At 52.2% G+C, this 15,584-nt stretch overlaps 2 protein-coding genes across 14 annotated transcripts in view; one reads left to right on the top strand and one right to left on the bottom strand.

Annotated features, from left to right (window-relative positions):
* Brd3 (bromodomain containing 3) overlaps positions 1 to 7,292 on the top strand; it is a 52,901-nt gene extending 45,609 nt beyond the window's left edge. For 7 of the 13 annotated variants that reach the window (XM_015986622.3, XM_042275053.2, XM_015986620.3 and 4 more), the window contains exons 8-13: positions 821 to 1,012; positions 1,848 to 1,898; positions 2,241 to 2,482; positions 4,963 to 5,255; positions 6,219 to 6,344; positions 7,087 to 7,292. In XM_015986622.3, coding sequence (XP_015842108.1) covers positions 821 to 1,012; positions 1,848 to 1,898; positions 2,241 to 2,482; positions 4,963 to 5,255; positions 6,219 to 6,344; positions 7,087 to 7,202 — 1,020 coding nt within the window. In that variant the 3' untranslated portion in view covers positions 7,203 to 7,292. The remainder of the gene's footprint in view (positions 1 to 820; positions 1,013 to 1,847; positions 1,899 to 2,240; positions 2,483 to 4,962; positions 5,256 to 6,218; positions 6,345 to 7,086) is intronic. The other 6 variants (XM_042275056.2, XM_076569148.1, XM_076569149.1 and 3 more) reach the window with 1 other exon arrangement.
* Positions 7,293 to 8,030: 738 nt separating this feature from the next.
* Positions 8,031 to 14,161, bottom strand: Brd3os (BRD3 opposite strand). The gene is made up of 2 exons (XM_042275062.2): positions 13,240 to 14,161; positions 8,031 to 13,139 (listed from the first exon to the last, which is right to left on the bottom strand). The coding sequence occupies exon 2, from the start codon at positions 12,624 to 12,626 to the stop codon at positions 12,372 to 12,374; it is 255 nt and encodes an 84-aa protein (XP_042130996.1). The 5' UTR covers positions 12,627 to 13,139; positions 13,240 to 14,161; the 3' UTR covers positions 8,031 to 12,371.
* Between the last annotated feature and the right edge of the window lie 1,423 nt (positions 14,162 to 15,584).

Here is a 15,584-nt window from a genome sequence, read left to right on the forward strand (position 1 = left end):
AGAGCCCAGCCCCATAATGACTTGCCAGCAGTAGCCTCCCAGACCTCTGACTTCTTAGTTTGGGGATCCAAGGGTTGGGAGGCGTCTGAGGGCACACTCAGAGTAGGCACTTTCAGAAGCTGGGCTCCAGCATGGTAGGTGTGCCCGTGCGTGCATCTCATGCTTGTCTGGGTGGACCGAGTATATGCGGCAGGCAGAGGGAATACCACCGCCTTATTTCCACACTCCCCGCCCGCCCGCCCCCGCCCCCCCCTCCCCCGCCCCCCGTCTGCCCCAGGATAGAGGGATCTTCGTCAAGAGGATTTCCTAAGTTGTCCGCTCCTGCAGGAGCTGTGGGGGGGCTTCCCAAGTCTGGCTTTGCCCATTTGGGCACTCACTGGTGTGTGCGATGTGCCACTGCAGTAAAACCCCAGGAGGGAGATAGGTGAGCGAGGAGCCAGCTTCCAGTGGCTAGGGTCCCTGCTGGAGTTGAGGACTGAAGGAAAGGCACCCTTGTTAACAGGGGCATTCCTGGGGAGCCTGGCACCCAGGCCTGCAGGGCTGTCCTTGCCTCCTACACAGACAGGCTTGCAGATTTAGCCAGGGAGCTGCATACCAGGCCCCCCAAAAAACAGATCTGTGATTGGCTGGCCTCTTTCCCTCATTCTAGGCCTACACTTGGGAATTGCTTGGGGATAGAAGGGGACACAGGAAGGTGGCAGGCCTGTCCCTTCGTAGGGCCTGAGCTGTGTATGGTGTGGTGCAGCTCAGAGGCATCTCACATGCTGGAGGGGCTGTCAGGTGGGTGTGTAGGTGTTCAGCTGTCCCTCCTTTTCCCCAGGATGTGTTTGAGATGAGGTTTGCCAAGATGCCTGATGAGCCCGTGGAAGCACCCGCCCTGGCCGCTCCCACAGCCCCCGTCGTGAGCAAAGGTGCTGAGAGCAGCCGGAGTAGCGAGGAGAGCTCCTCAGACTCAGGCAGCTCCGACTCAGAGGAGGAGCGGGCCACTCGGCTGGCAGAGCTGCAGGAGCAGGTGAGAACTCCACCTCTGTGCTGCTCCCCGCTGGGTACGGACCGCCAAGCCTGTCTGCCGTCACCTGTCCCTTCTCCAGCTGCTGCAGTTCTTGTCTGTAGTGCTCTTAGAGGGGCCTGGGGGGGTGGGGTTGCTCACAGCACCTTCCTGGGTCTGAGGAGGCTGGAGCCCGACACCCAAGAGCACACGGGGCCAAAAGCACCTGCGTGTCTGAGACATTCTTGGACACCTCGGGGGCAGGGTCCTCCCAAAAGACCTGGAAGTCATACACAGGCCACAGTGGTGCCTTTTAAGGAGTGGCTACAAGCTCCAAGGAGCCCTTGGAGCTTGGCTCAGATCTGTTCCTCCCCTGCTCTCTTCTGCCTCAGTCTCCCTGATACGCAGAATGACATGACTTGTTTTGAGGATCAGCCCAAGAATATGAACTATTTTCCCAGGGGGTGGTAGCCAGCCCCGCGAAGTCAGGATGCAGCCACCAAGGCAAAGTAGTCTGCATGAGCAGGTGGCTCCGGGGGGAGGCGGGGCCAGGAGAGTAGAGTATCTGTTAGCAGATGGAGCTACATGTCAGATTCTGAGGTGATGAAGACATGGAGCAGGGAATTGGCCATGTGGGGTGGCCCTTAGGACCGATGAGTCCTTCCCAGCGCATGACACCTTCCCCTGTTGGCTATGTAGCTTTTCCCAAGATCCCCAGGAGCCACACAGGGTACCTGCTTCCTATACGAGATGGTCACAGTCCTCCTCCCCGAGACATGAGTGCAGCATTCTGCCTTGCTGGCTGCTGGTGGGCACCAGGAGGATGAGCTGCTGCCATTGTCTCACTTTGATCCCGCAGACTGGCTGCGGAACCTTCCAGGATCAGCTGTTGAATGTCTCCTCTGTGCAGGTGCTCACACTCTAGTCCGGTCATCGGAAAGATAAGCATTAACAATGAAAGCATTAGCTGTTCTTGCCAGTTCCTCCTGTGTCACCTGCCCCGAGCCCAGCCTATGGGCAGCCACCCTGGGAGGTGGGCCCCTGTCCCCCACAGGTCAGGGAACAGGTTCAGAAGGTGAAGTGACTCACGGCAGGCACCGAGAGGGGCAGAGTGGGCTGTGCTTCCCTACATCTCTCTGGCTTCCAAAGGCAGAGCGGGGCCCAGATGCCCCTGGCTTTTCCCACGTAGCTGAGGCAGCCGCAGGGGTGCAGGCCCACCCCGACTGCTGCTTAGCTGCCTGCTCTTTTCCAGCTGAAGGCCGTACATGAACAGCTGGCTGCCTTGTCTCAGGCCCCAGTAAACAAACCAAAGAAGAAGAAGGAGAAGAAGGAGAAGGAGAAGAAGAAGAAAGACAAGGACAAAGACAAAGAGAAGGAGAAGCACAAGGCCAAGTCTGAGGAGGAGAAGAAGGCCAAGGCCGCCCCACCAGCCAAGCAGGCCCAGCAGAAGAAGGCTCCCACCAAGAAGGCCAATAGCACAACCACAGCCAGCAGGTGGGTGGCCACCTGCCAGGCTCTCGGACCACCTCAGGTCACAAGGACTGCCAGATCTGGGACTTTGCACCTTGGCTACACAGAAACTGGGTTGGGACTTCGGGGCGCCTGGGTGCCTCTGGGGCCTGCAGCGGAGGTCATCCTCACCTGTCTGGCTGGCTCTGCTGGGCATTAGAGTGTCTGCCAAAGGAGGCATCCGTTGCTTCCGGTGTTTGGGACCTTCCCTTGATGTGGGCCAAGGGGCTTCACTGCGGAGCCAAGTGCTCTAATTTCTAGGGCACCCGGTAGGCAGGGGGATTGAAGGAGGAAAAAGAGCAGGAGAGAGGATTCTCTAGCTAGGCGGAAGTAGCAGCTGCTCTGAGCAGGTGGGCAGTAGGCGCTCAGGGCAGAGCCTCAGGCGAGGCTAGCAGACATGCTCCTTTGGGGTGGAATTGATAGACCTGGAGAGGCTAAGTGGACTGCCAAGGTGCCCTGCTCTGGCCAGGCGTCCTCAGAGGGAGGGAGCCAGAGACCGCCGAAGGTCCGATTCTGGCCATTGGGGAGGACAAGTCCATGGGCAGCGGTCATGGACGTGAGGACACTGCCTTGCAATGATGGTGGCAGCAGAGAAAGAGGCTTGGACAGCTGCTTGGGGCTGAGGTGGGAAGGCTTTAGTGCCTGCGTTCAGGAGAAAGGTGTGTGCAACCCTGAGACCGTCAGCCAAGAGGCGGTGCAGGCGGTCTCTGTTCCCACCTGCCTTGGGCTCTTTTCTTCTCTCTCTCTCTCCTGCAAGGGACACAGGAATCAGTTTTTCTCATACTGTCTTTGCTGGGTTTGGGATCCCTGTTAATTCTGGTCCCTGAAATGATGGGATATAATATTCCAGAGTAATTAGGGATTTTTTTTCTTTTTTTTCTGAGGCAGGGTTTCTCTGTGTAGCCTTGGCTGTCCTGGAACTCATTCTATAGATCAGGCGGGCCTCGAACTCAGAGATCCTCCTGCCTCCGCCTCCGCCTCCTGAGTGCTGGGATTAAAGATGTGCACCACCACTGCCCGGCTTCAATTAGGAACACTTAAGACTGTTTACTTTCTTATTTTTTTCCCATTTCCTGGGGGTTGAGTGTATTGTAGGACTCCTCCACTCTGCATTTTGTGGCCTGGCTTTAATGCGTACATCTGTAGGACTAAAGTATCTTTGTGGACAGTTTACACATGGTGTAGACTCCTTCAATGTATTCAGTCTCTCTTCCAGGTAATATTGCTTGATCTGACTTCTTGTTGCTTTTAATCTTTTTTTTTTTTTTTTAAGGGGGGGCGGGGCAGTGGTGGCACACGCCTTTAATCCCAGCAATTGGGAGGCAGAGCTAGGTGGATCTTTGTGAGTTCAAGGCCAGCCTGGTCTACAGAGTGAGCTCCAGGACAGGAACCAAAACTACACAGAGAAACCCTGTCTCGAAAAACCAAAAAAAAAAAAAAAAAAAGAGAGAGAGAGAGAGACAGGGTCTCTCTCTGTGTCCCTGTCTGTCCTAGAACTCACTGTGTAAACCAGGCTAGCTGCTAACTTACAAAAATTAAAGCTAAAATTTTAAATTTAAATTAAGAGCAAGCCAGATGGGATGGCTCATGCCTTCAGTTCCAGCACTCAGGAGTCAGGAGCAGTCAGACCTCTGTGAGGTCAAGGCCAGTCTGGTCTACATAGTACATTCCAGGACAGCCAGGAGAGTTCTACATAGTCAGAACTTGTCTTTAGAAAATCACATGTATTTGTGAGTGTGTGAGTGTGTGTGTGTGTGTGTGTGTGTGTGTGTGTGTGTGTGTGTATACACCACAGTGCACATGTGGAGGTCAGAGAACAGTTTTACAAGAGGGGCTTCTCCCATTTCATTATGTGTGTATGCTGGGGATTGAACTAGATTATCAAGCCTTCATCCACTAAGCCATCCCACCAACCCCTGAAGCCCTCTTTGTAAGGATATAATACAGCCATTGTATGGCTTTCCCACCCCTTTAGAGACAGGGTCTCCTGTTGCAGTCTACCTTCTCTTTGAATTTACGACCATTTTCCCTGTTGAGGCTTGTATGGTGTGTTTTCCCGTCTCCTTCGCTTTAACTGACACTAAAGGGTCTTGTTTCTCGTCTGACCATCTTCCTTTTAGCTGGTATGTCAGCCACTTGCATTTAATGTCATAACTGACACACTTGAATTTCATCTACCATGTTATCACTCTGTCCCTGTTTTTTTCCTCTTCCTGCCGCATTCCAAATTCTCTGTTTCTGACCTGTTGGGTTTGAGAGGTAGTTCCTGACTGGGCCCTCAGCCAGGAAACACCTGTTGCAGACTAGACATCCATCCTCAGAGAGTTTGCCCAGCTCTTGTTCCTGAAGAACCTTGTGTACACCCCTAGGGAAGGGAGCAGTCTGTAGTGGAGAAGGAAGAGGGCTAGGTGGTGGGACAGATAACTGAGACTCCATGTCACATGGCTCCCTGTCTTCTGCCTCAGACAGCTGAAGAAGGGTGGCAAGCAGGCATCTGCATCCTATGACTCAGAGGAAGAGGAGGAGGGCCTGCCCATGAGCTATGATGAAAAGCGTCAACTCAGCCTGGACATCAACCGGCTGCCTGGCGAGAAGCTAGGCCGTGTGGTGCACATCATCCAGTCCCGGGAGCCCTCACTCAGGGACTCAAACCCAGATGAGATTGAAATTGACTTTGAGACCCTGAAGCCAACCACACTACGGGAACTGGAGAGATACGTCAAGTCTTGTTTACAGAAAAAGCAGAGGAAACCATTGTGTAAGTTTTCTGGCAGAGCATGTTGCTCATAGCCTCCATTCCCTGAGAGTGGGCACTGACTCACAGCTGCCTTGCTGTCTAAGTCTACCTGCTCACCACAGGCCCAGGGACATCTGCACTCAGCCAGTACAGCCTGCCCCCATATCCTCTTCCCTGTTCTCTGGTAAGAAAGATGCCTATTGGGCCTTAACTGGCCTGCAGTGAAAAGGCAGGACCTGGGATTGGCCCAGCCCCTTCATTCAGATCTAGTTAGGGCCCTTCTCACACCCCTTCCTAAGGCTGCATCTGGGGCTTTGGCAACGGAAAATTCTCACTCCCTTGACTGACAAGTGTCCAGAATCCCCACTGGATGGACTCTGACCCTAGGTACAGTGCACCCTGAATTTGATGGTTTCACCAGACAGGAACCAGTCACTGCCAGGGTCGGTCTGCAGGTGCTAGAGGCTGGGAGGAAGGGAAATCCCAGGGCAGCCCCTCACTGTCTGGGGTCATGCCAACCTATGTGTGAGAACGTGCTCACATGTGTGTGGTTCTCATTTACTCCGGGACAGACTGACTTAAGGGTGATAATGATACAGGAATCTGATGGTGAAGGCTGAACTCTCCCAGACCATGTCAGTCTCTGTGGCTCAGGCAGGAGAGACTAGCTGTGCTGAAGTAGGACTGAGACAGAGAGTCTGTGCTCTGTCTGTGGGAACAGAGGACAAGCCATAGCCCAGGCTCTGGACTCTGGTGAGGTGTAGCAACGAGGGAGGACTCAGTAGATGCATCACAACGGTTCCAGGTCTCCATGTTTCCTGCAACCCAGGGATCCGATAACAGCTCCGCCCCTTGCTGATCCCGCAGCAGGGCGGGTGGTGCATGCACTAGTGTGTGGGGCTGGGGCTTTTTGGCCACCTGGTTGGGGGCTGGTTTCTGGCACAGCTGTAGGGAATGTCTCACTGTTCACCTGTCATTCTACAGCAACAAGCGGGAAGAAGCAGGCAGCCAAATCAAAAGAAGAGCTAGCTCAGGAGAAGAAAAAGGAGCTGGAGAAGCGGCTACAGGATGTTAGTGGACAACTGAACAGCAAGAAACCCACTAAGAAAGGTAACCGTCCGGGCCTTCTGCTGTCAGAGGACAGCATTCACAAGGGCCAGGAGAGTGTGGTCAACCTCCTGGCACCTCTGAGACTTATCTGCAACTAGGAGTGGGGCATCCTGGGCCCTTGGGCGGGTGCAGAACCGTGCGTGCATGCGCGCGCGCGTGTGCTTGCTAAAGGCCCATGCAGTTGGGTTTTTGGAAAGAGCTCCTCAGGGCTGGCTTCGATGCTGAGGGCCTGGGATCCACCCCTGCTACTTCCTCACCCCTAAGCGTCAGTCAATCACCAGCTTGTAGGAAGCAGTGAATTTCTGACTTCCTAACCCAACATGTTAAATTGCTACAGTGGCAAGCTCTGCCTCCAGCCCAGGCCTTAGATTTAGGTGACCAGATATTTTTGTCTCTTCCTCCTCCTGGAGTCTGAGACCTTTTTCCTTTGGCTTCAGAGATACTCTAGGATGTAGGCAGTGGACAGAGTCTGAGACCATTGGTCAGCTGGGATCCCACCTAGGCTTGCATACCAACTGAGTGCTATAGTTTTGTGGTTCCCATCTTCTTGGTGTCAGATAGGGCTGTGAGGGTCTGTGACATGTGTCCTGGTGCTGTGTAGCCACTGAATGCTACTTTATGGGCATCCTTCAAATATGTACTACACCTCTGGGTCAAGACACAGACAACCTATGGCAGGGTGGTGGCGCAAACGCTTTCGATGACACAATGCTCAGCGAGGGCCTCCCTTGTGTCCCTGCAGAGAAGTCCAGCTCAGCGCCCTCGGGAGGCCCGTCAAGGCTCAGCAGTAGCAGCTCCTCTGAGTCTGCAAGCAGCAGCTCCAGCGGGTCCAGCTCCGACAGCAGTGACTCAGAGTGATCTCGGACTGAACAGAGCTGGACAGATGGACGTGGCACACGCCGACTGCAGTGTCCCCTCCTATGGTTAATATACTTTCGTTCCATGGTGTGCAGGTTTTCTTTGACTTCAGTGTTATGATCTCTTCCAGCTGTGCTCCGGTAGGGCGGAGAGCCTCGCACATGCACCAGACCCCAAGAGAGGGCCGAGCTCGGCGGGAAATGCCTTTGCAGCTTGGTTTAGTTGTTTTGGAGACTGCGTCCTGGGATGCTAACCTGATAACCATAGACACAGCGCTGTGGGAGGCGTGGCTGGACCTGCCCAATACCTCTCTAGGCCCAGCCTCGCCCTTAGTAACTTGAAGGAAGCTTTTCAAGGGTATTGCTCTGGAATGGGTTCTGTGTTTGAAAGCTGTTAGAACACTAACCAGCAGGTTACTTCTCTCTGCAGGGGCTGAGGACAGATGTGTCAGCCCACGGATGAGACTGGGCCCCAGCGGAGGGTCCTCGTAGCTGCAGACCAGAGCCTCCCACCTCTGAGTTGGGCGTGGAGGAAGAGGGGTGCTGAGTTCTCTAGCCCTATGGCTGTGTGTACAGCGTGCAGGTTTCGGGACACCGAAACTTTTACCTCAATTTAAGGGAATAAAAACAAAAAGATTAAAAAAAAACAAAAACAAAAACAAAAAAAAAAAAAACAAGAAAACTTTTTTGTAAGTTCATCCATTTTCTACAGAAGTCCAGCCCAGCGTGCCCCACTTTGCTAGCGCTGCCTGGCTGCCGCCGCCTCCCACTCTGAACCACCTCCCCAGTTTTCTGTATATATAAATACTTTATTTATTAACATCATTGGTCATTTTTAAAAAAAAGAAAAAGAAAAAAAGAAAAGAAAAAACCATAAATAAGTGCATTAGGAGAAGTAGTGGAGTTGCAGGCCTCTGGCGACGACGAGGAGACCGGACCCGTGGTGAGAAGATCGGTCCCGTGGCGGCGTGCCCCTCTGGTGCTCATCACGGCTGGGCGCTCTGGGCTCGTTGGCTTTTTTTTTTTTTTTTTTTTTTTTTTTCCTTAATGAAATTTGGGGACTTTACAAGTGTAGACACCCTTCGGCTGCAGCACATCTTCATTTTATGTTGTCTGTTCAGTTCTTTCTTGCTAACATCAACGGAGGGAACCTCGGTTCTTCAACAAGTTTTGTAAGCTGAGAGAAAAGCGATGTATATCAGGCCAAGGTCTTGACATTTAATTTTCTATTGTAAAAAGTAATAATATACAGAGTTTAACAGAAACTTCTGATCAGTTTGTTGTTTTTGAGGCTTCCAAATGGTTTTGGAATTCAGGGTCAGCCTGGATTACTCTGAGCATTGTGGCCTCAGCCAGGAGCACACGGGCCACTCTCCCCGGCTTGTAAGTACCTGCCTCTCCAGCCTGTGGAGGCTCTCTTCCTGACCTCTCTACTTTGGACGGGGGCAGAGGTGAGCCTGATGACCGACCACAGGGCTCCCTGTTGAAGAATTTCCAGTTAGCCCAGGAAACTGGTTCTTCTGACTCCCCACCTCAGAGCGCCAAGTGCAGAGCCTTGTGGTGGGTGGTTTTACTTGTGGTGGGGGTCCCTGCAGTTTCTTCCATTGCTTCTAGGCAGAGCCCAGGACTCATCCTCAACATCCCTACGTGGGAGATGCTTAAAATACCTAAAGTCAATTCCACCATCCCTTGTGGATGTGGACAGGTAGTGGGTGTCAAGCTCGGGAAGTGGCTGGCTGACGGCCATGTCTAGACGCCTGGTGAGTTATCAGCCAGTTTGTTAAACTTGTAAGCCAGTTTTGTTTATAATAAAAATATAAGTGGATTTTAAGGTTCCATTTTTTTAAAGTTACCCTTGTTCTTCAAAGGTATTTTTTAAACAGATCTTTAATAGAATATTTAAGCTGTGATTGTAAGAAATAAACATGAGGAAATTGACAGGCCTTCACTTGGGGTCTCTGGTGGCCTACTGTGACAGCCTAGCCAGCGTGCCTAGGCAGGGCACAGTGCCTGGGCATACACAGAGTGCCTCTGTGAGCTGTCAGGCAAGCAGAGTCCGGCCCTGGAGTGGCATCCCAGCAGCGGGGCCGTGGTGTAGAGCTGGTTGCACAGGATGGAGGGTCTGGCATTTCCACGACTGGTCCCTACTGAGCAGCTTCTGTAATTGGTGCTTTTAACTTTTTTTTAAAAAAGCTTTTTGTCCAGACATAAACTGTTTTGTCTCCAGAGTTTTAGAGGCCATTGGTTCTCACAATGCCAGGCTGCAGGGTAACTGCCATTCCCTTCTGAGTTACAAAGGCTACAGAGACTTAGCTTGCCCTGTACAGAGGTGGAGGGCAGCTGTCCATAGCTTCCTTGAGGGTCACATGCAGGGGTGGGGTGGGCACTTGGCAGAGTCTTGGAGGCCGAGGAGTGGGCTTTGGGGTGCAGGCCTCCTCGGGCTGTGTAACTTGGCTTGCTTACAGACTGGAGACATTTTCTTGTGTGGTTTTCTTGGTTTGTCCCTTTGCAGCTGTCACACTGTTAAAGCCTTGTCATCCTGTTTATCACTGTCCCTGCTACTGGTGTAACACTTCCAGAAGCTTTTCTTTTTTATATATATATTTAAAATGTTTCTTTTCTGTATGATGTGCATGCAAGTTTACCGTAACTTTTCTTAAAACTTTTTAGTGCCGTTTCTAGTATATTCCTGTAAATGTCAGTTACTGAAAATGAGTCCATTGTAAGTAGTTTTAGCTTGTTTTTTGCAATGCCGGCCTCAACACCACAGAGTTAAAAACGGTAGGAAGTACTCTGGTGTCTCTGGTAATCATGAACCTTTCTCCTGGGGTGTTTGTTTTGTTTTCATAATAAAAAGAAGGGGGAAAAGGCTGTGTCTGCGTAGTGCTCTTTGCTGTGGTGCCTCTTTCTAAGAGCTCGGGATCAGCTCCTCATACTATACCTCTTACAGCTCCTGGTAGAACTACATAGAACATCCAAAAGGGGCTTTGAGAAACATTCCGAGCTAAGTGTGGTGACACCTGTAACCTGTTGGGAGGTTGAGGCAGTGGAGCTGCTGTGAATTACTATTACTATTATCATTATTATTAGTTTTTGTTTCTTCGAAACAGGTTTCTTTGTGTAACAGCTCTGGCTGTCCTGGAACTCATTCTGTAGCCCAGGCTGGCCTCGATCTCAGATACCCACCTGCCTCTGCCTCCCAAGTACTGCGATTAAAGGTGTGTGCCACCACTGCTTGGCTGCTGTGAATTGCTTAAGGCCAGTCCACAGCACAGTAAGAGAGGGAGCCCTTTCACAGAACAGCAGCAAAGGACTTGGAGTAGCTGCCATCTTGTGTCATGGTGCTGGGGGACAGGGTGTCCTTTGCAGTCCTCACTTGGACTGACTGTCTTCCCAAGGATCAAGGCTTTCCTCAGATGGTCTCACCTAATGTCTGTTCCATCCCCACCTTACTGCAGTCTACTGCCAGGTTATTTGTGGCACAGGCCTCCACATGTAGTGAGCCCAGTGGAAATGTGAGAATGTATACAGAACCGTATAGCACTCACTGAGAGCAGGCTGTGCAGTGGCTTAGACATAGTGAAGAAGGAATGAGGACCCTAAAGTTGTTTTCCAGATGGCCAAACCATTGGCATCAAGCCTGGGCAGGAGGTTCATGTTGGGTCCTATGGCATGTCCACCCCATTGATACTGGGTTGTTCTTGCTGACACTAACCTTTCTCATCTGACTAGTCTCTTCCAGCACTGGCCTGGCCTCCTAAACACAGATGGCATCTTCCTGTAGTCTAAGCAGCTTAGTGACTCCCCAGTGTCCTTTGTGGGGCCTGAGGCTTGTGTGCCACCCGCGCCTGATGAAGCTGCCCCACAAGTGCTTACCTTTCCAACAGTCTGTGACCTCAAATCCTGTCTCCAAGTCAGTGCTGCGTCTGAAGTGGTCTTGGGTTAGGGTGAGGTGTGAGCAGGTGGCAGAAATTGCCGATAAGTCTGAAGCTTGCTTGCAGGACTTCAATGGAACTGAAAGGCTTGACAAACTCATGAACTTGGAACAGTTTCCAAGTGCTAGACCTCCCAATCAGACCAACCAGCCCGTACTATACGAGCTTCCCCTCTAAATGGACAAGAATACACTACAGAAGTCCACTGAGCCAAGTGACCTAGGTTCCTCAGGAGGCTCCTGCTAGCTGGGTCTGTGGCTGGGTGAAGTGTTTGAGGAGTGCACTGTGTCCTGGTCCTAGTGCAAACGTCCACTCCTGCAAAGAGATACATACTCTTTGCAGATTATAAGCCAGGTGCCATCTCTGTGCCAGTTAAGTGCCTGGTGAGTGGGCAGAGCAGGTTGCAAGTGGGGGTAATGCCACTGGCGCAGTTTGTGACTGAGCACACAGTGCAGTGAGAGCATGCATGCCTTCTGACTGGCTGTCCTGAGGGAGGTACCAGGCTTGCTTTATGTATCCCTGTATTGGGGCAGAAAGCCAAGTAAGGTTTTACACACCAAGATAAATGAGAAAGGGTAGAGTCTTAGGACGTTTATTTAGAAGGCTCAACTTTGACAAACATCTCCGAATTTGCATAGCCACACAGACTTGAACTGCTACGTAGGCAAGTATGTTCCAGCTGTCCACACCATGTGTACTGAGGTGGAACATGTGATAGACCACTGCAACCTGGTAGAAAGGAGGTCCCGATGCCCCACCATTGGGCAGATGCTCTTTCCCACGCGATTAAGTTTGGAATCGACCCAGGCAACTTAGATGGAGCTTTAAATTGGAGGGTTTTACTTAAGGTGTTTAGGACACAACACACCTATATACAAGACCAGTGTGGGTGCTAACCACAATGCAGTAATGGATAACAGTTGGTCACCCTGTTCAAAACTCTTGGTTTTGAAATGCCACCCCAGCTCTGGCCCCTTTTCACATGTCACTGCAGTAAACTGACAGATCTGAGACCCTCCAGGAAGAGAGTCCCCTCTTTACCCTGGACCTGACCCATTCTGTGTCAGGCAAGCAGCTCACAGGAGCTGGGGACATCTCACTGGCCTCTCTTTTTGTCTGGAAGCATTGCCAGGGCCTCGGCAGTGTGCCATTGATAGAGGGCTGGGTGATATTCTTGGGTGTTGAGTTTTCATACCACAGATTGATCTTCACAGCCATCAAGGACCTCCCTGGAATTACATGATTGAGCAAAACTTAGACTGGCCAGTGTCCTTAGAGACCCCAAGCTGGTTTTTGTCTCGGACTAAGATGGCCTCATTTCCATACTGGGAGTACCACATGCTGCGGCTCCTGCTCAGGTATGTACCAGGTGGTACAGACTCCAACTTCTGCTGCTGCTGTTGCCAAATCAGCAAGGAAGTGTCCCTGTACCGGAGGCGGGCATAGCGTTCTGACAGGGCCTTCTCTGCCAGCGGGACCCTACCGCTCATCCCCCAGCCCCAAGCTCCTGCACACCTGGCTTTCCTAGGTCAGAAGCAGCTGGCTGCTTTGGGCTGTTAACTAGTTGGCCAACAGCCTTGATGGCTGTTGGGTTAAGGAGTCCTCGTTCAACTTAATAGTGGAAGTAGGCAACTCAGACCTTCCATGGGCAAGATCTCAGGAGGGCAGGGGAAGCCAAGACACCTCTGACCCTGTTCAGAAGCCATGTGAGAGCCATTCCAGACAGAAAGTGGGTCAGATTGGCGCTGTGGTCCAAGCTCTGTACAGTAGAGCTGTATAGCGTTGACGGAAACTCCACACCACTCTTGGCGGCCTGTTAGGTGTCCACTGCCCCTGCAATGCTTCTGAGCTCAAGATGTATCCAGGGTCCCGAGAGAACGAGCATTGTAAAGTCTGAAGCAGGGGCTGACCTGTCCACACCACTCGAAACGCAGTTGGAATCTGTACTTAGAGCTGGTTCAGGTCCTTTTCTAGCCAGTCTTCCTCTCTTACCAAGGGTGACACTGCAAAGGGAAGAAACTGTCAGGCACTGGGAGCAGGCCCATCACGGCACTCTCCATCAAGAGCAGCATCGATGGGCCAGCGTTCAGTGAAGCTACTCACAGATGTGGCCAGCTGAGCTGGGTAGAAGGGTGAGGCGTGTGGGCCAATCGCAGGTCCCTTAATAACCCACGGATGGTTAGTGGTGCCAGGGTTTCCGCGGGTGCGAGAAGCGTCCCTCAACTATGGAGCCGAGTTCCTGGGAGGAGGGAGGATGCAAGCCCCACGTCCTGCGCCCCCCTGCTTCTGGCAAAAGTATCGCTTGCCCGGCCCTGTCCAGACGCTCCAGCGGAGCAGCCTTCTAGACCGGCGCTCGCGGACACGCGTGGCCCAGGTGACGCAGATGCTCCAGGTCCCGGGCAGGGCCAGGAGGCTGCGGCTACGTCTCCATGGCAGCGTCGCAGGCATGGCGAGCCGAGCGCCGAGGACTGGCTGCGCAGGGACCCATCGATCACTCCGCGGGGCGAGGCAGACAACAGAGGGCAGAGAGAGAGGCGGAGCAGTCGGAAAGGGATGGTGAAGGGAAGCGAAAAGGTTGGAGGGGGAGGAGGAGCTGGGGAAAAGGAGGAACGGAAGAGGTGTTGGGAGGAGGGTGGCAGTGAGGAGAGAAGATGAGATCTGGAGGGAGAGGAGAGAGGAGCCGGAGAAAATGGCAGATGTCAAGAGCAAAATCCAGAATAAGAGTGGAGAGAGAAGAGGATCCTGAGAAAGTGGGGGGGGGGGGTGACTAGCAGATGGGGAGGAGCTGCAGGGGGCAGGATGAGAGGAAAGGAGGAGCAGGGAAGGAGCCGGAGGAAGAGCTGGGGAGAAGAGGACGAAGATTTAGACCATAAGCCTGAAGAAACGGAGGAAGGGGCGTTTGGGGGGAGGAAAGGGGCATTGCGGGAGTCGGCGACGGAGCGGTAAAGACAAGGTAGAAGCCAGGAGAGAAAAGGAGCTTGGGAAGACACACAGAGGAATCAGGATGCGGGGGTGGGTGGGTGGGTACGGGAGCGCCGGAGCCTAGAAGCCGGGAAGAACTTGGGGGCGGAGTTTGAGGCGGAGCCTGGAGGAGATGCTGAGGGAAGAGTTAGCTTTAAGGCACCTTCCCAGTCTTTGATCCTGCCATGGTTCCTGCGGCTTTTCTTTATGTTTGGGTTGGGGTGTTTGTGGTCTGGAAGTAGAACCTTGGGCATGCTAGGCAAGTGCGCCAAGTGAAGCTTTGTCCTCAGTCGGTTTTATTTCCTTTTATGCAGTTACTTTGTCAGACCTATTGCTATTACTATCGACATCCCACTCAAATGATGGGCGCATTTGTTTTCACTTTATTCATTATTGTGTGGGGTGTATGTTTCAAAAGCAGCTATGAAGCTCCATCCCTTCCTGTACTGCTCATTTGAATTGTTCTAACAGCCCCAGGAAAATTCAGCATGCTCTCTGCACTCTTCCAATTAGACTCCAACAATATACTTTGACCCCGTGTCTATCATTTTCCATCATAAAGTTATTTTCACAGTTTACCCCAATGCCAGTGAAGAATATTGACATCAGTGAGTATTGGGGAGCCAGTACATGGGAGGCAGAGACAGGCAGATCTCTGAGTGTGAGGCCAACTTAGTCTAGATGGTGTTTCAGGCCAACCAAAGCTACATAGCAAGACCTTGGAGAGGGAGAGAGAGAGACAGAGACAGAGAGAGAAAAGAGAATATGGATACCCTCAAAGCAGAATCAACTTGCAGAATACCAATTCTTTTTGTTTGTTTTTTGAAATAAAGTTTCTCTGTGTCTCCCTGGCTGTCCTGGAACTCACTTTGTAGACCAGGCTGGCCTTGAACTCAGAGATCTGCCTGCCTCTGCCTCCCAAGGCATGTGCCACCACTGCCCAGTTCCTCCTGGACTTTTTTTTTTTTGGTCTGAGACAGGGTCTCTCTGTGCAATTTTGGTGCCTGTTCTGGATCTCCCTCTGTAGACGAGGCTGGCCTTGAACTCAGAGATCTGCCTGGCTCTGCCTCCTGAGTTCTGGGATCAAAGGCATATGCCACCGCCGCCCAGCCATTCTCCTTGCTCCTTGAGTTCTTAACGATTCTCCTGCCTTCGCTTCTAGGGTGCTGAGATCACAGGTAGAAGTGACCATCAAGTAACGGTACTCAGTTTCTGAGGGCAGGCCCCTGAAGGGTGAGCTGGCTCATCCCAGCTCTACAATTTGGGCGACATTTGCAGAAGATTTTCCTTGGCCCTTGGTGCTGCCAGTTCCTACACCTGGGATCTCATGTTGCCTATTTATGAGACCAATCACTGACAGTCCTTCCTCACTTGTCCATGTTCCATGGGAGCAGCAACTTTAGTAGCTGCTCTGTGGCTTCCCGAGGTGGCAGTGGCTGTAAAGCCCCATATGCACAGGAATCTGAACTGACAGAACTATATTTGCT

The sequence above is a fragment of the Peromyscus maniculatus genome, chromosome 4 (genome assembly GCF_049852395.1).
Source record: "Peromyscus maniculatus bairdii isolate BWxNUB_F1_BW_parent chromosome 4, HU_Pman_BW_mat_3.1, whole genome shotgun sequence".
In the NCBI taxonomy this organism is placed as follows: domain Eukaryota; kingdom Metazoa; phylum Chordata; class Mammalia; order Rodentia; family Cricetidae; genus Peromyscus; species Peromyscus maniculatus.

Coding starts and splice junctions, on each gene's coding strand:
- Brd3os (XM_042275062.2), bottom strand. CDS start 12,626: ATGAGCGGTAGGGTCCCGCTGGCAGAGAAGGCCCTGTCAGAACGCTAT.